This window comes from Apteryx mantelli, chromosome 10 (assembly GCF_036417845.1).
Source record: "Apteryx mantelli isolate bAptMan1 chromosome 10, bAptMan1.hap1, whole genome shotgun sequence".
Taxonomy (NCBI): domain Eukaryota; kingdom Metazoa; phylum Chordata; class Aves; order Apterygiformes; family Apterygidae; genus Apteryx; species Apteryx mantelli.
In genome coordinates, this window is record NC_089987.1 from 15,363,180 (window position 1) to 15,383,090 (window position 19,911).

Genomic DNA, 19,911 nt, shown 5'->3' on the forward strand with positions numbered 1-19,911 from the left:
TTGAGCACTCTCTGACTCCTCTCATAAGAAATTGAAGCTGTGCCTAGTAAGTACTTTGAGATCCTGTTACTCTAAACTTGGGCAAGAACAACATATAAGTGATAAAAACTTTGGCTTGTTTCTCAAAGCACAGCTAAATCTTGAGCGTTTACCAATTACAAAGCATTTTTGTTCTTCAAAAGGCTGTTGTGCATTGATGTCACTCAGTTGCAGGAAATCCACATTCCGTTCGATTTCCTGTCTCTGATTTAAGTTTTGTGCGTTAGAGCTTGCACAAAAGAAAAGGCCATGCCACCAATGTAAGTACGCCGACTGCTACCAGTGCAAAGGATCTGCTAGCCACTTCAGACGAGTAGGACATCGCAGTGACGAGCCAGCTCAGGGGGTTACCAGGGCCCCAAGCTTCCCAGGTAATCAAGGCCCACCCTTGCTTTATCGTCTCACTTCTGCTGCTGACAATGCCAGAATCACTCTTACACCCACAATCAGTGGCTACAGACAGTCTAATCAGTGTGATAGGCCCTACAAATGAAGCCCACCTCAGTAAACAACATTTTACGTATCAAGAAGTTGTGTATTTTCTATAACATTGCTGTGTTTCCCTTTGTAATGAGAAAGGAAACATTTTAATTTCTAGCTCCTGGTATTTTAATATTTTGCTATATTAGTAGTATACATTAGCAAGGGAAAAAGATTATTGGACTTTTCCACTCCACCGCTTGATTTTACTTGATTCTTAAAGCAAATGTGTCCATATACCTTGTCCGTATATTTTATAGCACTGAGTTTTATGTCTCTGAAAAGCCCCAGGGCTGATGGGAAGATCCCTCCCTAATCAAACTGGACCACAAGATACAAAATGAGTCCTATGGCCCATGACAACATGGCAATAGTGTTTCTTAATAAAGATTTATTTGCTTTGTGAAGCAAGCCAGCTCCAGATGATTTTTTAAAAGAAGCTTTTATTAAAATATTAATACTAAGATTGATTTAACGCCAGTAGCAGCTATCATTCCATATAAAAGGTTTCCAATTTTTTTTCTCACCCACCAGGCCTTTCCCAGGCCATGGAAATTTACAGGCTTTTCGGAACAGTTCACTTTCAACAAAATCATTATTTTTCACTGAAAATCTTCTAAGCAGATTTATTTTAAATGCAGTGTGTATGAAATATACTTTGCAAATGAAGTTATATTATTTTCATAGAGCACCTTTTCAATTCATTCTTATGAAGAAAATTTGATAAACTATTTTCTGTGTTTCATTTTGGCTTTGGTTTTGGGTTGTTTTTTTTTTTTGCTTATCATGAAAGAATGAGAGTTGGTAAACATTAAGATATGAAGTCACTGAACTGGCACTTTTTCCGCTGACTGCATTGAGCTTTGAGCCACATCTTAAAGGTTTATGTTTTTTTCAGTTTGAAGAATAGTAGGGATGGTAATTTCTCCAGAAATGCTCATTATATTCTGAACTATCATCAGCAGTACTCCACAGGAAACAATCATCCTCCATGACTATTCAACATAGAATACAGAAACAGTTTGCTCTTTTTGCCCAAAAAGAACATACTTTCTGTAATGTGGGTTCCATGGGTTCCATGGATTCCATATACTTAATGCCTCAGCAAAGTCCAATTCCATTTAAATGGGATTTTATTATTTAAATATATTTAACTGTGCTTTATCGTTTGCAAGATATTAAGAGTAATTTTCTAGCCAGTGCATTTATTTAAATGGAACAGCATAAAAAAATTAATGTTTAGTTACCACTCACCATTATTATGTGGTCTGAACCATGCAGCTATTCGTGATAAACAGTTTGCTGAAGGAAAATGTCATAATGGAAACATGTGACAGCAGCCACTAGTCTGTTTATCATGGCTTTTTTCTACAGCCCTCTATCTAGCTTTCTATGCATTTATGCATTTGCTGTTCTGTATCTCCAAATCCTCCCTGTCAACACGAAATTCATTGTTTTATTTTCTTATGAGTGCAAGAAAACCAACCTCTCTTTACAAATAAAAATGGAATGGAACATGGGGATCAAAGGAAAACAACACTTGGGAAGCAGTACTTGCCACCTTCTTTGGCCGCTGACACTTGTGTTTCTACGAACACGAGCATAGGACACAACTGTCTGTTGATCATACCGGTTGACCACCACAGGCAACTTGCAAAAGCCAAAGTCATTTGTGAAGGGCATGTCATGAGCTTGTAATTACGCATGCTGTCTGCAGTTCAGCTCCGGGGGCAGGGGAGAGAGAGAAAGGAAGATTTCTACAAGTAAATGCAAAAAGATACTTTATACTTAATGTCATTGCACAACATTTTACAAACATGCATTATCTAACTTCACAGCACTTTTGCTCATGAGGTAGGTTTTCTTTTCCTCATGTTGTAGGTAGATATGCTAAGCCACCGTAAGTCTGAGCAGCACGCACAAAACCACAGTGCCACTGCAATCCTGACCCTACAGAAGTCAGTGGGAGTCTTCCTGGGAACTTGGAAAGACAAGAAGAGAGGCACAATTTCATTTCAACATTGCAAGTTCATTATACACTGTTGCCTTTCCTGGAAGTATCTGTATTAAAATAACATTTCAAGATACGTTTATCATAATGAAATCAACCCATACTTTTTCTCTAACATAAACAACACTTCACATTACATTGAACATGAAAAGGCCCTTTTTCCTTATTTATTTACTATGTGTAAATAAAAGTTTCTAAACTTGGGAAATTAAGCAGACTATTGAATTTCAAGTCTGCATACATTCATGCAAATGTTTTACGATAAACATATGCTTTGGCTTGTGTGACATGCATTTCCAGACTTAGTCCAGTGCTGCAGCGCTATGTGATGCACTAACAAGCAGCACTGGGGAAGCTGCAGACGAGGCCCGAGGTCCCGCTTGGCCGGTCGGCCAGAGGCCGAAGCGGAGCCTGCACCCTCCCTTCCGCAGGGGTCACCCAGAGAGATACGGTGGCAGCGCTGACCGGAAACTTTCTGCTACACCAGCTGTTTCTGGGGGGCGGACTGGAGGCAGAAATGGTAATGTGTGCACCAAGAGCAAAGGTTAAATTTTGTTCTTCCCCTAGCAAAATTAGTGGTTCCAAATCCCTTGGACTTTGATTTTTAATGGATTAGGTAGCAATTCAACACTGATCTCTAATGAACCCTGAAACACGCACAGTCAAATCTAAATGTCTTACAAGTCTAGTTATATATACAGAATCTAAGCATCATTTTTTCAAGGATTACTATTAGAAATAAAAGTAAGTTTAACATTTCAGGTGACCTGATTAAAGATTATTGCAAAATCAGTTTTGCTTTTCTGTGGTAAATTTGACCTTGACAAGTCTTAGCACAGTTTCAAATCTTCTCTTCTGAAGTACATTTTATCAAATCTGAGGGGGAAAAAAAGCACCATGACACATGTGAATTATCAGTCAAAAAGCAAGATTCAAGACAACATTCAGCTTTCCAGATACACAACCGCTAATTTTAAAATAATGCTGTCAAAATGTACAGGCTCCAAAACTGAACATTTCAGAAGTTAAAAAGGTTTAAAGTACTTAAACATCAAAAAAAATCTCATCTGAAGGAGATGCAGACTGCACTGTCCTGAAACATGAGTTACTGAAGCTGCAAATAAAAATGTCCTTCTTGGAACTTGCATTTGCAGGATATAGTGCTCCACTGTGTCGTTTTGGGGGACACGTTTCTGAGGCGGGTAAGCAGGGCCAGACGCACTCTGCTCATTAGCCTTGACAAGCTGAGAAGCAAGCAAGAAAAAGCTTTCTATCAGTAAAATTACTAAATCTTAGAAACTGAAATTCCTGACTAAAATTAGTTTTCTCCACCATCTTAAGACAGCCCTTCAGCATAAAAAGCATCACATTTCTGTTACTTCATTAACTACATCTAGAAATGACTCCAATTCTAGAATAGCAATTATTTTTCAATTAGCACAGAACTAGAGCTAAAATACTGCACTTGAAATAGCATGAGGACTGGAACTAATTAATTATGGTACCAAAATAACACTATAGCAAGCAGAAGCTGGGTAGAAGAAATAGTAAAGACAGAAAAGGAGCCAAGATAGAATCATATGGGAGAAAACAGAAAGAAACTCAGCAAAAGGCATCTCGCTTTCTCTTCAGCAGCCAACGAAAGATACCAAAACACACAAAACAGATCCCAAGTCTTGAACCATGTAATTTAGGTGCCTAAAATAGGAACCTGATTTCCTAAATTTCCTCTCTAGCGAGTGGAGAAAGTAAAGAGGGTTCTACAATAATAATGCAGGAGCGAGCCCGGTTACAGGGCAGGCTCCTACCCCGGGAGGTAACATCAGGTCACAGGAATATTCCTGAGTGAACGACTCCTTATTCCGCACCCCGAGCAGGAACAAGGAGCCTCTTCTTCTGTGCACCCAGGGCAGAGGCAACAGGCCTTCTCCTTCCCCGCGGCCGCAGCAAGGCGGGAGCCCGCACCTCACGGCCCCTGAAGCCTGCTGCTATTGTGTTTGATGGCAGATCTCCAGTCATTCGCTAGGAAAGCAGAACTGAAACCCGAGAGATAGAAAAGACATTTTCATCATCTAGAAACAATGAGGAAACTGGGGGGGGAACCTATCTGTGTGTGGGAGGAAAGGCTCGGGAGGCCGTGCTCGCCTGGCAGGTGGCAGCACGGGAGAGGAGGCTGCTGGCCTTCAGCCTGGCCCCAGACCCACACCTGCTGCAGACCCTCCTCCCTGTCCCAGACCCTCATCCTTGCCCCAGACCCCCATCCCTGCCCCGGGCCCCCATCCCTGTCCCAGACCCTCATCCCTGCCCCAAACCCTCATCCCTGCCCCGGGCCCCCATCCCTGCCCCGGACCCTCATCCCTGCCCCAGACCCTCATCCTTGCCCCAGACCCCCATCCCTGCCCCGGGCCCCCATCCCTGTCCCAGACCCTCATCCCTGCCCCAAACCCTCATCCCTGCCCCAGACCCCCATCCCTGCCCCAAACCCTCATCCCTGCCCCGGGCCCCCATCCCTGTCCCAAACCCTCATCCCTGCCCCAGACCCCCATCCCTGCCCCAGACCCTCATCCCTGCCCCAGACCCTCATCCCTGCCCCGGACCCTCATCCCTGCCCCAGACCCTCATCCTTGCCCCAGACCCCCATCCCTGCCCCAGACCCTCATCCCTGCCCCAGACCCTCATCCTTGCCCCAGACCCCCATCCCTGCCCCGGGCCCCCATCCCTGTCCCAGACCCTCATCCCTGCCCCGGACCCTCATACCTGCCCCAGACCCCCATCCCTGCCCCAGACCCTCATCCCTGCCCCAGACCCTCATCCTTGCCCCAGACCCTCATCCCTGCCCCAGACCCTCATCCCTGCCCCAGACCCTCATCCTTGCCCCAGACCCCCATCCCTGCCCCGGGCCCCCATCCCTGTCCCAGACCCTCATCCCTGCCCCAAACCCTCATCCCTGCCCCAGACCCCCATCCCTGCCCCAGACCCCCATCCCTGCCCCAGACCCTCATCCCTGCCCCAGACTCACATCCCTGCCCCAGACCCACATCTGTGCTGCAGACCCTCCTCCCTGCCCCAGACCCTCATCCCTGCCCCAGACTCACATCCCTGCCCCAGACCCACATCTGTGCTGCAGACCCTCATCCCTGCCCCAGACCCTCCTCCCTGCCCCAGACCCTCCTCCCTGCCCCAGACACTCATCCTTGCCCCAGACCCTCATCCCTGCCCCAGACCCTCATCCCTGCCCCAGACCCCCATCCCTGCCCCAGACCCCCATCCCTGCCCCAGATCCTCATCCCTGCCCCAGACCCCCATCCCTGCCCCAGACCCTCATCCCTGCCCCAGACCCTCATCCCTGCCCCAGATCCTCCTCCCTGCCCCAGACCCTCATCCCTGCCCCAGACTCACATCCCTGCCCCAGACCCACATCTGTGCTGCAGACCCTCATCCCTGCCCCAGACCCTCCTCCCTGCCCCAGACCCTCCTCCCTGCCCCAGACACTCATCCTTGCCCCAGACCCTCATCCCTGCCCCAGACCCTCATCCTTGCCCCAGACCCACATCTGTGCTGCAGACCCTCCTCCCTGCCCCAGACCCTCCTCCCTGCCCCAGACCCTCATCCCTGCCCCAGACCCACATCTGTGCTGCAGACCCTCATCCCTGCCCCAGACCCTCCTCCCTGCCCCAGACCCTCATCCCTGCCCCGGACCCTCATCCTTGCCCCGGACCCACATCTGTGCTGCAGACCCTCATCCCTGCCCCAGACCCTCATCCCTGCCCCAGACCCTCATCCTTGCCCCAGACTCACATCTGTGCTGCAGACCCTCCTCCCTGCCCCAGACCCTCATCCCTGCCCCAGACTCACATCCCTGCCCCAGACCCTCCTCCCTGCCCCAGACCCCCATCCCTGCCCCAGACCCCCATCCCTGCCCCAGACCCTCCTCCCTGCCCCAGACCCCCATCCCTGCCCCAGACCCCCATCCCTGCCCCAGACCCTCCTCCCTGCCCCAGACCCCCATCCCTGCCCCAGACCCCCATCCCTGCCCCAGACCCCCATCCCTGCCCCAGACCCTCATCCCTGCCCCAGACCCCCATCCCTGCCCCAGACCCTCATCCCTGCCCCAGACCCCCATCCCTGCCCCAGACCCCCATCCCTGCCCCAGACCCTCATCCTTGCCCCAGACCCCCATCCCTGCCCCGGGCCCCCATCCCTGCCCCGCCGCAGGCAGCAGCAGGTGCCCCTCCGTGCGGCGCGGCGCGGCAGCCCGAGGCTGTTGTGCCAGCCGGGCAGGGGGAGGCAGCGGGGCAGCAGGGCGCTTCTCAAGCAGCAGAGCAGGGAAACAGCTCCACACAAAGGAGCTTTCTCGGCGGGCGGCGGGCGGCTGCAGGGCGAAGCGCGCCGGCCCCCTCCGCCCCCGCGGCTGCAGGCGGCGGCTCCGCGCGGCCCCGCTCCGGGGCTCGCAGCCGCGCGGCCCCCGAGCAGCCGGCTCTGCCTCTCCCCGAGGAAGCTGCACCTGGCTTCCCCCCGCCCCGCGGCAGCGGCAGCGGCAGCGGCAGCGGCAGCGGCAGCGGCAGCGGCAGCGGCAGCGGCAGCGGCGCGGGGAGGGCTGTGGGCGCCGTAGTTCCCTGCCCATCACCTGATGCTGTGGGCAGGCGCGGCCCGGGGCTGCAGGAACTACAAAACCCGCCAGGCAGCGCGACCGCGACGCCCGCGCCCGCTGGTGCAACCCGCACCTCCGCCTGCCTCGGGGCTGGGGTAGCGCCTGGCAGGGGCCGGCCGCCGGCTCCGGCTCCGGCTTCGGAGGATGGTTTCACCCGGGACTCTTCCGGAGCACCAGCACAGGCGCTTCTGCCGAGGACAGGGGTCTGCAGCGCTCGTCTGACGCAATGGTGGGATTTGTTGCTCATCTGGTGGCACCGCAGCACTGCAACATCAGTTGTATCCGTTGCAATTAAGTTTGCAGGGTCTGGACATGGGAGGATCGAGCATGTCCGTGTAACTGTGCGTGCTCTTCAGCATTTCTTTTGACCGCATCTCCTCCTCGCTCGTGTACGTTTTGCTAGCTCCCGCTTTTGATTAGCAAGTACACAAGCCCTCGGCATTCGCATCATTCATCTTTGGGAGCTAACTGGACAGACCATGCATCGATTTGTGCTGGTTGCCAAGCAAACTGCGGCGAGCCTGGGCTGCAAAGGGCCGGGGGGCTGCCGGAGCGCAAGGAGGGAGGGCACGGCGCGCTGGAGCAGCGCTGCCAAGGCCTCTGCGGTGAAGATCAGCGAGAAGGCGAGCAGGGAGAAGATCCTGACGCTGGAGTCCATGAACCCGCAAGTGAAGGCGGTGGAATATGCAGTGCGGGGCCCCATCGTCCTCAAGGCCGGGGAGATCGAGAAGGAGCTGCGGAAGGTGAGGCAGGGGCGGGGGGCCGCGCAGGGCTCCGGGCCCCGCGCAGGGCTCCGGGCCCCGCGCAGGGCTCTGGGCCAGGCTGCGGGCTCCGGGCTGGGCTCCGGGCAGGGCTCCGGGCTCCCGGCAGGGCTCCGGGCTCCTGGCAGGGCTCAGGGCTCCTTGCAGGGCTGCGGGCCGGGCTCCTGGCAGGGCTCCGGGCTCCGGGCTCCTGGCAGGGCTCCGGGCGGGGCTCCGGGCTCCGGGCTCCTGGCTGCGCTGCGGGCAGGGCTGCGGGCTGCGCCGCCGCCGCCGCCGCCGCCGCCGCGGCGCGCTGGCCCTGCCCCCGGGCACTCCTCCGCCGCCGCCGCCGCTCCTGATTGGGGCGCCGGGGGGGCTCGGCGGGGCGCCGGCCGTCGCGGGCCGCGGGCCGACGGGGCGGGCGGCGGCGCCGACGGGCGCCGGGGTTGGAGGGGGGGCGCCCGTCCCGTCCTCCCGCTGCCCCGCTCGGGGCGAGGCGCGACCGCGGGAGACCGGGGGGCGCCGCCGAAATGCCCGGGGACAAGTCGAAAACTTGGCTGCTGCGGGGAGCCGCCGGCCCCTCCGCGCCGCGGGCACCGCGGCCCTCGCGCCCCTTCGAGGGGGAGGCGGGAGAGGCGCGAAACAAAGAGAAGCGCCCGCGGGCCGCAGGTCGCCTCTTGGGCCACTGCTCGCGAGGGCGAGCAGTGCACGGCCCCCGCCGAGCGGCACCGCGCCGCCGCCGCCGCTGGACCCTTCGCTGCGGCCCGCGGGCGCTGTGCGTACGGGGGGGCGAGCGAGCAGCCGCCGCCCTCCGACGGGGCGCTCCACGCGCTGGCGGTGGCGGCCGCGACGCTGCCTCGGCGGGCGGCGGGCGGCGGGGGGCCCCTGCAAAACCGCTGCGCCGCCGGCTGCCCGCCGCGGCCCTGCGGGCTCCTCGGCCGCCTTGCCGCCTCGCCCTTCTCGAAAGCCGGCTGCGCTGACGCTTCTAGCGAGGCCGCTGGCACTGAGCTGCTCCTCATGCCTTTGCCTGCTCGAGTCCAGGTGCTCGAGGAGGAGCTCTGGGAACAGGAGCACCGACCCTCGGTAACGCCGACCCCAGGTTTCGGGGGCTAGCATGCGGGGATCAGGCTGTAAGGCCGGATCCAACAGACTCCTCAGGGGTCTGGGCCAAAATATAATAGATACAGCACAAAAAACAGTCAGTGCTTACATTTTTGTCGTTCATATTTTCCCCTTATTCCTTATATGTAAAACTTAATATTGAAAAAGAAAAAACTTGGCAATTCTGGCATGTTTCCTTGCCGGTACTGTTTTTACATCCCAGCTTCCCTGGTAAGCATGAGGACTGGCTTATTTATTTAGTTTTCTTTTTAATAAAGCATCTGGCATAATTATTTATGATTTCAAATATTGTTCCCTGCCTCCACTGCTTCTGAAAGTCTCGCTAATATGTAATCATAGATATCACAAGGCAAATTTGATTAGGCGATATGTGCAAAGTGCTTTGAATAAAAAAAAGTGCCATAGTAATGCTAAAGAGGTTTTTTTTTCACTCTTTGTGCTACCTGGTTCCCCTATTTTCAAAGGTGAAGTATGTTTTCAGCTCACTGTGTATTATGCCTCAATTACTTACATCTGACTCCATAATTATTAAAAAGTGCTTCTTTACAGAACTACACTTAAAACTTTCAGAGTGGTGATGGAGGTCTCATTTCAAACCATTTGCTTTGAATTTTGCCTTGGAACCTGTTTATAAAGGTGTCATCACCTTATCAGGCAACTAGATTCTCTAATAGGTGAATTTACCAGGAACAGAATATAAAATCTTGCAGCGTCCTCACGGAGTATGTTTGTTTTCACGTCAACATCAATGGTAGGAGATACCGCTTGGCAAAACAAACAGAACATGATCTTTCCTGACTCCTCCCAACTCCCAGGCTTCCTTCACTTACACGCTGAGTCACTGGCAGCAACAATAATCTTCTGTGCACTTCTTAAAAAATACAGGAGAAAGTCACTGCCAGTTGCTTTGTTGAAATATTGTTACAGCAATTTTGTGTCTGCTTATGTGGCACTTCCCATTTAAAAAGCTTCTTTCTTGAAACAGCCTCATGGAGTATGATCAATGGCTACCAGCACTCAGACACATGACTATCCCAGCTCGGGCTAGGATGACTGAAGCAAACAAAAATAAGTATCTGTTGGCAGGGAAGGAGGAGGTTGTTACTGAGAAAGTTGAGTACATGGATCTGCAGAGAACGCTATAAGCAACTTAAGGAAGCAGCTGAAACACTTTATTTTCTTGCTGCACCACTGAAGTTGTTCATTCCTCTATGCTGCTCTGTGAAAAATAAAATTATTCCTTCTATTTTTTAACTAGACTGCCCAGTAAAGGATACAGCTCTGAGTAGTATTTAGGATCTGAGACCCATACCTTGTAACTTAAAAGTTATGTTATCTAAATGTCTACTTTTTGGTCTAAATATGACTTCTATACAGTAGGTCAATGACACTTTTTTGCTTACTTTTAACCAAAACTGGACAGCAACTTTTTTCATCCCTCTAAACCTTAGCTCAGAGAGCGAGAGCTGAATTACCACTGCCGGCAGAATTAACACTGACAGATAAGGAGAAAAGGCTGAAGCGGTTGTCAAAGAGGGGTGATGACCCATGACACCTCGAGATCCATGATTACTCTTTGCTGACAGGAAAGGGGCTGCCCAGCAACAGCTCGGCTCTGGGGGATGGGGAAGGACCCTTGCCCAAGCCCTCAGCGCTGGGGGATGGGGAAGGACCCTTGCCCAAGCCCTCAGCGCTGGGGGATGGGGAAGGACCCTTGCCCAAGCCCTCAGCGCTGGGGGATGGGGAAGGACCCTTGCCCAAGCCCTCAGCGCTGGGGGATGGGGAAGGACCCTTGCCCAAGCCCTCAGCTCTGGGGGATGGGGAAGGACCCTTGCCCAAGCCCTCAGCGCTGGGGGATGGGGAAGGACCCTTGCCCAAGCCCTCAGCTCTGGGGGATGGGGAAGGACCCTTGCCCAAGCCCTCAGCGCTGGGGGATGGGGAAGGACCCTGCCAAGCCCTCAGCACTGGGGGATGGGGAAGGACCCTTGCCCAAGCCCTCAGCGCTGGGGGATGGGGAAGGACCCTTGCCCAAGCCCTCAGCTCTGGGGGATGGGGAAGGACCCTTGCCCAAGCCCTCAGCGCTGGGGGATGGGGAAGGACCCTGCCAAGCCCTCAGCACTGGGGGATGGGGAAGGACCCTTGCCCAAGCCCTCAGCGCTGGGGGATGGGGAAGGACCCTGCCAAGCCCTCAGCTCTGGGGGATGGGGAAGGACCCTTGCCCAAGCCCTCAGCGCTGGGGGATGGGGAAGGACCCTTGCCCAAGCCCTCAGCGCTGGGGGATGGGGAAGGACCCTTGCCCAAGCCCTCAGCGCTGGGGGATGGGGAAGGACCCTGCCAAGCCCTCAGCACTGGGGGATGGGGAAGGACCCTTGCCCAAGCCCTCAGCGCTGGGGGATGGGGAAGGACCCTGCCAAGCCCTCAGCTCTGGGGGATGGGGAAGGACCCTTGCCCAAGCCCTCAGCGCTGGGGGATGGGGAAGGACCCTTGCCCAAGCCCTCAGCGCTGGGGGATGGGGAAGGACCCTTGCCCAAGCCCTCAGCTCTGGGGGATGGGGAAGGACCCTGCCAAGCCCTCAGCTCTGGGGGATGGGGAAGGACCCTTGCCCAAGCCCTCAGCTCTGGGGGATGGGGAAGGACCCTGCCAAGCCCTCAGCACTGGGGGATGGGGAAGGACCCTTGCCCAAGCCCTAACCTTGGCCCCTGGGGCAGGACAGGGAAGCCTTGCGCTGGCTGGTGGTAGCAGGAGGTGACAGAGGCGAGGCAATTCTCCCTCTGCAAAGATGCCCCTGGGTCATTTGTTTCTATGCAAACTAACAGCAAATAAGCGCAGACATTGTCTCATCAGAGGCAGTAGAGGCCCTCCCTGTTTAAACTTGGTTCAATTTAGTTACACTTCATACTTGTGTAACTGCATATAGCTTGGTATGCAGGCTATAAAATAGCCACCTGAAGCAGTCTGCACAGTTTAAGCTTTTGCCATGTGTCTGAGTTTTGTTCTGCTGTCTCACTTTCTGAATAGCAGTTCCTCTGCCATTTTTTCTGGCATTTACTTCTTTTGCATGTTAACTGTAAATGATTCCAATAGGAGCTGTAACTCCACAATGCACATAGAAATAAGGACTAAAATGTTACTTCAGAAGTCTCTGACTGAGTAATTTAGAGGATAGTTCTTTAAAAAGTAAATAAAAACAAGGCATTAATTTCAATCTGTTATTCAATATGCCCAGGATTAGGCCGATGTAAGTGACAACTTAGAATTCTCTATTAAAGCGGAAAAAGGTGGGTTGCTCAGGGGTGCAGATGGGGCATGCTGTACTCGGCCTTCCTAAGTTTTGCTGGCCCATGGCTTGTATTCATCTAGTTGAAAAATCAAGGTTTTGATCTACATTAAGTGTTGCCAGCTGAAAATTTTTATGCAAAATTACTTATTTGAGTAAAAGCTAACAGAGTTTCTGCCTGGGGACAGAGAAGAACTGACAACTCAAGGCTTTTAACTGGAAAACAAGAAACTGAGCTGGAAATAACAGTATGATGCCTCAGAAACAATACAGTTACGACACCATTGACTCACCTCCCGTATGCAGGCCGTACTTCCAGCTACGCGCTGCAGGAGATACAGTCCACTTGGGCACTGTGGCCTACAGAAGAAAGATGGGTGTCAGAACTGTCTTCTGTGAGGATCCATACTGTTATTTCTCACTATGAGAGTCAAACAATATTGCATATGGTTCTTGTGCTAGTTTTGAATTTTAGGAGGGCTGGAAGCGCTGTACTTTGAAAGAGGGACAAGCCATGTCTACATCTCACTTCTCTAGATGGTTTCTTGATAATTGTGAAATAGCATCATGCTTCAAAAGTAATAAACTGATTTCTGTTGCACTTTCCTAATGGTAATAATCTGCAGATTCTGGCTTACTAATGTGACACAGGGAGAAAGAATCAACTCTTTCTTTCAGCCATTTCCTTGATGTTTCTGGAAACCTTTGAAGCAAGCTAGAGCACAAGCATATTTTAATAAAAATTACATAAAAATTATTGAACAAATACTTGTATAATTGACTGTTCATGCTCAGTCCTTCATAGTCTTCCTAAAATGAAAAGAATTTTTAAAAAACAATATTTAATACTTTTACTGTTTACTGTAGTAAATACAAGAAAAGTATAAGGAAAACATAAGTTCTTCTTACAATCTAATGCTTATAAGCTCAATAGAACTCAAGCAAATAAAGTCTTTTTTTCTATCACTTGTTTTTGAGACTTGCTAACAGATGGCCAACCTATTAAGTATTGACTTTAATTAAATTTCAGACTAGAAATTTCAGCCTGAAAATGAATTCTATGGAAGACTAATGTCATCTCTGGATAGAGCCCTTCTCTTTACTTACTCAGTAATAACAATCTATGTTTATCTTTACCTAGGTAGCACACATACCAAATTTGTTACTTTGCCATCATGCTAATTCTAACCTGACCTTGTTGTGGAAAGTCCCTTCCTACCTCTCACTCTGAAATCTTCTCCACTTACACTCTCCTGTTTTCCCTCTTGCCTACTTAGGTTTTACACAAGTCATTCTATGTTAAGTCAGGTTGGCTTCTAAATGCTTGCAAAGCGTCTGCATATTAAACAGCATTTAGTATCCACAAGTCAACTGATGTAACATTGGAAAGTGTAATTGGCTTAGTGTAAGTCACTGCAACATTAATTTTCTGTTCAAAACATTCAAGTTACTGAAACAGAACTGTAGGGCAGAAGGAGGCAAATGGCTGGTATGCAGAGATGCATTGGTAATATGCAGAAAGTTCCTTCAGATCAGGATAGGTGGATATTGTCTTCTACCAGTGGGTCTGGAACTATTTGCTTTTAAGGGCTATATCCAGTTTCTGGACATTGCAGTCCTTTTTATCTGAGCAGCCACTGCAGTCTGACTCCCTTTTACAATAAAGTGGTTGTCTACTCATCTCCTGTGCCTGTTTTTCATTTGCATAACTAATGGGGTCCCTGTTCCATGTAATTTGGGGTTAACTCAACTGACTTCCAGACAATCAAAAGGGCTTTCACTTCTCTACTTTTTTTTATTATTATTTCATCAGAATAACTGCTATTTATCTGTCTATACCTTAATGTCTTAATCAAATTCCTGAAATGCTGAGGTCTCTTTAGAACAAAGGATTGACATTTTTACACTAAACATGCTGCTATTCAGTTGTGTGACACCAGTGATATTTTGATTGTTTTCAATGCAAACTTTTTAGCCACAATTTTTTAAAATTCAGCATGTATTTCTTTTTTGTTTTTTCTTATTTTTCCTTCTTCCTCTCCCCAAGTTAATTTTTTTTTTGCTCACTAACTATGAAACAAACTCCAAGTCTACCTATTGTTAAAATGCCAGTAAGCTGAAAAAGAATCATTGATTTATTTAAATAAGGGAATATATTCAACTTGTAACTACTCTTTGTCCCTTTCTTCAGTCCCAGAACTGCCACTTGGCAAAATCAGCAATAAAACTTCAGGAATGGGCCTGACTGATGCAGAGATAAGTGATGCATTACAATAATTTACCACTGAGGTGGTGAACTGTATTTTGTAGTGACTAGAAGCTGTTAACCTTCAATGTCTGTTCACTGGTTCAGTGGAAATATTTATGTTCTAGTAAGTGCATGCCCACATCATGCACAGCTACTACTGTTGATAAACAAGTAGTATTCTCTGCCGGTGGGCAAAGAATTAAACTGATCTCTGAACCGTAAAACCTCAGAAAGGTGGTATGTGTAGTATGTAGAAATTTATGTTTGGGTTGAGGCCTCTGTCCCACTATAAGAATAGTGAAGTGAGAACTCCAAAATCACATAACGTACACAAATGAATTTCTTAATTCGTGTTACATTGACGCAACTGACTCTAAATCCAGTTTATTCTTCATGTCACTGGTTCACTCCCTACATTTCTCTGTTTAGATAATAAAACTACCAAAATCCCTTTTATTTAAATATCAATAATTTCAGGCTTCCTCTGCCAGAGTATTTGGGTTAAAAGATAGTATAGGTTGTTTACTAATTCTTCAGGCTTTTAAATTGAATAGTAAGATTTCTGACTTAGAATCCAAACTTAATTGTAAATGTGAGTTGACTGTGTCCCTCCAAGTTGTGGAAAGATATAACACAATTTAGACAATGACATGCAGAAATATAACTTGATATGCCAAAAAAAAAAGACACATGATTGACTGGTACACCCAGTAATGAAAGATGTTAAGCCTAATTTGCCATCCTATAATTTTCTGCTTTGAATACGTGACCGAGTGCATAGTTAGAAAGTATCTTCCAGGCAAGACCTTTTGACCTCATTAAGACAGAATGGTTGTTCCTCAATTGCCTGCACATGTTGCATAATCTCTAGTAAAAACCATGTTTTCTAACTGGGTGAAAACTACTGCAGATGAAGATGAAAAAAAATCAGTCTTAAGAATATGATTACCAAAATCATATGTTCAGAAGCACACAATCCGCAAGATCCAATTATTTGATCTTTTCTTTTTGAACATAGCAGCGAAATCTACTCCAAAACAGCCATTTTCCAATAGGTCTTCAAACTGAGAGGGTCCTAACATGTAATCTCCTCATTACTTTAATTGTCATTTACAGTCATATTAAAATGTAGGTTTTTATTCATATAGGCATATTTCTGAAGGGAAATGTACTTTGAACAGTGTATAAGAAGGCAGAAGTAACTTGAGGACAGCTCCTGTTTTGTAATCCCTGAATGAGATCTACCAATTAACGATCAGCCCCACGGATTTTCTCATCCAGTACTAGGGAGCATGAGAGGCATCACTGCCATTTCAAGTCAAAATTCAGAATTTGTCCTCTCCTTCCTCTCAGCAACAGTTCTTGTCGGCTTGAATTACACGTGCATAACACAAACTCAAAGCCTTATTCTGTGGTAGGCAGGTCAGGTTGATTTTTCTGCTGTGAGCTAGTTTAATAAAAAGATTGGAATGCTAATTCGGGCCTTCATGTCCCTATTAGTTAAGGGCCTCCGGGAAGTGTTTTCTTGGGCTTTTAGCGTGGTGGGGGGGGGGGAAGCAAGCAATCAACCTGGCTACTACAGCATGTATCTCAACTATGCTGAAATGTTTGTTTTTGCCAGCTGTCTTATTATATAGCTTGTTTGTGCAAGTCGTGGCAAAAACAGGCCTGGCTTATGCTACGGAAAGTGTTTCAGAGTGTGATGTTAAAGCCTGATAAGCCTGGAGAGGAGGCACAAGGAAATGGCAATGAAAAGGAAACAATGGGAGACAGCCACGAGTGGGCAAATGCTGAAATTCAGAAACAGCTGAAATACTGTGTTGCTCTTCTGGGTTTAAAAGCACCTTGCATTTTCATGGCCTCCTCAAGGGAACCCCTTTCAATTCTCTACCTATCACCATTCCCAAATCCAAATAACACAAGCCTGTCTACAAACTGAGGATTTTTCTTTGAAATTTGCTGAAGACTTTAGCAAATACAGCTCTATTTCAGCTTGTGCACTTCTTTGTCCTTTCTGGCCACAGTGTTACCTTGCAACTTCTCATCTTTATTAGATGCCACCATTATCAAGGGAAACCTGCAGGCCATCTAAAACTCCTAAGAGCTGAATCAGCTGCTGGCAGTACATTGCCTTCATGTTACTTCTCTGTTTGGGATATTGTACATTCTGGCATCATATCGCTTCCTTGATCAAACAATTCTCCCAACACTTCTTGCGCGGTGACCCACTCCCTGAGAGACGGCTCATCATTTCACACTGCTCTCAGCTCCTCACCTGCTGGATTTCTTGAGGCAATGGGGAATGTCTAGGGGATGAGGAAGCTTCTCCAAACCTGATTAACTACACAGAGATTTGTATTAACTGCACACCAAAGAATTCTGGTTCACATATGAAAATCCTGTAACTTCCTCCCAACTTTGTATGATGCCTAGAACACTGATACAGTTGTTAGAATATTCTTGCCTGACTTGCTTCAGGTTTCTGAGGCCTTTCATTTGGTCTCTTAAAAGACTGTAATTCCTCTGAGAAAAAGAGAATGGCAGAAGTAACTGCAAACGGAACAAATTTCCAAAGAGATGATTCCAAAACTAGGAGGAATCCTTTATGCTATTAAAATCCTTTTGGTCTCAAGAAGATGATAGCAACTGAAAAATATTTAATGAAATTTTGTATTTTCTGCTTTACATCCTAATTGGAAAGTGCAAGATGGCTGTCACATCTTCAGCTTAAAAAAACATGACTACCACAGTTAGTCCCTTTGCTAACAATTTCAAAAGAATGGCAGAAGATTGGTTTTGTTCCCAAGACCAAGATGAATCATGTTGTTAAAGACAGTGTATGGCGCCATCGAAGGCAGAAGGCTATGGGAGTGAGTGGTTGTTTTGTAGGGGTGGGGGTTGTTTTTTCTCCTTGATGTGGTTCATACGCTCTTCAGTAGACATGACTATCAATCTGGCACTTACTGCTCCAGAGCTTGTTATTAGGGTTCCTGTCCTGCAAGCTTTACCTTCCCAGATCTCTGCCTGCTTAAGAGCGCCACAGGCACAGGCCAGTTACAATCCAGTCAGTCTGCCTCCAGAACACACCTCGAAAGCCTACCCCCACATAAATTACAAATTAACTCTTTATTTATACATCTAGATACACACACACATATGTACAAGTATATATATAGAATGGGAACATCTCTATCATTAGGAGAAAGCAAAAATCCCAGTGGCCTAGCTCCTCCTGTATATTTCCTTGCTTGCCAGGGACTTAAATGGTCTCAGAGCACAGACATGTTGCTGACTTGGTCAAAGACTCCTTACTCTTCTGCAGTGAAATAAATCTTGCCTTAATGTACTTTATGGAGCACTTTTCCTGCTGTCCTAAAACCTGATGTTGAGGTTATCGATGTGACTCCCTCACGCTTCCTCATTTCATACGGATCTTTTCACAGACCTTCCGTAAAGTCTTGACATTAATCTCCCCCTGGATAGCCATGCACACCACTGCCATCACCATGGGAGAAACCCACTAATGCCAGTCCTTGTCTCAAGGACTCGGGCAGAATTCTACCTTGAACTCCTTTGCAGACTCATAGGCACTGTCTAGACTTCTCTTGATGTCAGCTTCTGATATCCTTGCTTTGAAACTTTGACTCATTATATTATTATTAACTTGTTCTTGCCTGTTATTGTTTCCTGTTCCTTCTTTCTAAAATGGTAAGATGGACCTTTTTATTCTGGAGGAATCAAAATTAAATCTGAACAACTTTTGATGTTTCTTCTTTCCACAGAAAGCCTGGAAATCAAGAAATAGAAAAAGATGAGGAGAAAACTCAGTAGCCTTAACTTTTTTTTCTCTGGATTTCACTAGGAGGGGATATAGTGAATGTTGTGAGGAGAGTTCCAAATAATTGCTGATATTAACTCATTGGCAGGGAAACCAAAAGTCCAAGTTATGTGAATCATCTCTCTTTTGAAAGACAAAATAGGGCAACAGCTGTTGCAGCTGAGATCAAGAAATACAAATTACTCAAAAAGAGTATGGACCTTTGAGCAAGCATGTGGAAACAGTGTGCACAATACAGAAAACCCAATTATCCCATCTCTACCAGAATTTTACAGTAAGATAACTGTTTGGTATGCTTTGGTGTTTTCTCTAGGGCAATTATTTTGGTAGCAAAGATAGTATAGGGTTTATGGGGCAGATGATGATTACACACTTGCACTTGAAGACCAAAGGCAGTGATGGCATAAGCACCGAGTTTGGCACTAGCAGAGATCTGGATGGTACTAATGGTATAAGCTACAACATTACTTACAGTAAACCTGACACAGACACCAAAAAGGTCTGTTACCGTTGTTCAAGGCTGTGCCACTATAAAAACTCCAAAGGTACATTAGGAAATGCAGGGTACCTTTCCGCATTTCACCAGTCAAAGAAGCAACTACTTTTGAGGTGTCCAATTTGTTTAATACAGTATATTTATATGTTTGTTTGTTTGTTTGTTTGTTTTGTTTTTAATCTGTTAAAACAGGGTATTTCTGTTCCAGCTTATTGCTGAGAAATACTATGTCTTTTTAGACTGTATCTTAACCTGGGGCAAACAAAGTACCATTCCCTATCCCTTACAAATTTATATTCTTATTGTACAAAGCTAGTGAGCCAGATTCAGTCTGCTATGAGCAGCACAAAGTACAACCAAACTCTGTGGGAATTTTTTCTTCTTTCACCCAAACTGAATTTCTTCTCATTCTATATGTCTCTTTCTTTTCCTGTGTGTTTGTAAATCAGAGTGAAAAAATTTTGTGCTATCTGTGGACCTGAGATAGTTTGAAGAGAACCTATTTCTAGGTGTTTGCTTTAGTCATAAATTGCTATACTTCAGCCTCAGGTATGTGTAATTATATCTGATATTCATATTCCTAATTCTTTATTTAAGGTTGAAATAAAACTCTTATTTAGGCACTCATTTTCATCATCAAACATGAAAGCAAATCACTTGATGGAGTCAGTGTGTCACTTTCAGTGAACCTACTTTTTTCAATTTCTGCTAAATTTAAATACATGTAAAATACTTTGGGCCTGTGGAGTCAGAGTCAGATAGTCCAATTGTCTTGACTTAATACTTACTTAATTTCAAAGGAAAAAAACAAATGCTCTCAGGTATCTGATACTCTGGACTGGATCTGTAGTGAGAATTTGAATCATATTATCTAGAATAATCTGTCAGCCACATTACACAGCTGTAAACCTCCTACCAATCCCAGCATACCTTGGAGTTTGTACCCTGGTGACTACTAATATTTTGATCATTGTAATCTTGGCCCATCTGGGTTCTGACCTGTCATTTA

At 47.8% G+C, this 19,911-nt stretch overlaps 1 protein-coding gene and 1 long non-coding RNA gene across 2 annotated transcripts in view; one reads left to right on the plus strand and one right to left on the minus strand.

Annotated features, from left to right (window-relative positions):
- Nucleotides 1-2,283: 2,283 nt before the first annotated feature.
- LOC106483217 (uncharacterized) lies at nucleotides 2,284-7,339 on the minus strand. The gene is made up of 3 exons (XR_001292333.2): nucleotides 7,255-7,339; nucleotides 4,339-4,566; nucleotides 2,284-3,774 (listed from the first exon to the last, which is right to left on the minus strand). It is a non-coding gene; the product is annotated as an uncharacterized lncRNA (long non-coding RNA).
- Nucleotides 7,340-7,658: 319 nt separating this feature from the next.
- Nucleotides 7,659-19,911, plus strand: part of GPT2 (glutamic--pyruvic transaminase 2) — a 32,067-nt gene continuing 19,814 nt past the window's right edge. The window contains exon 1 of the mRNA XM_013941090.2: nucleotides 7,659-7,924. Coding sequence (XP_013796544.1) covers nucleotides 7,661-7,924 — 264 coding nt within the window. The 5' untranslated portion in view covers nucleotides 7,659-7,660. The remainder of the gene's footprint in view (nucleotides 7,925-19,911) is intronic.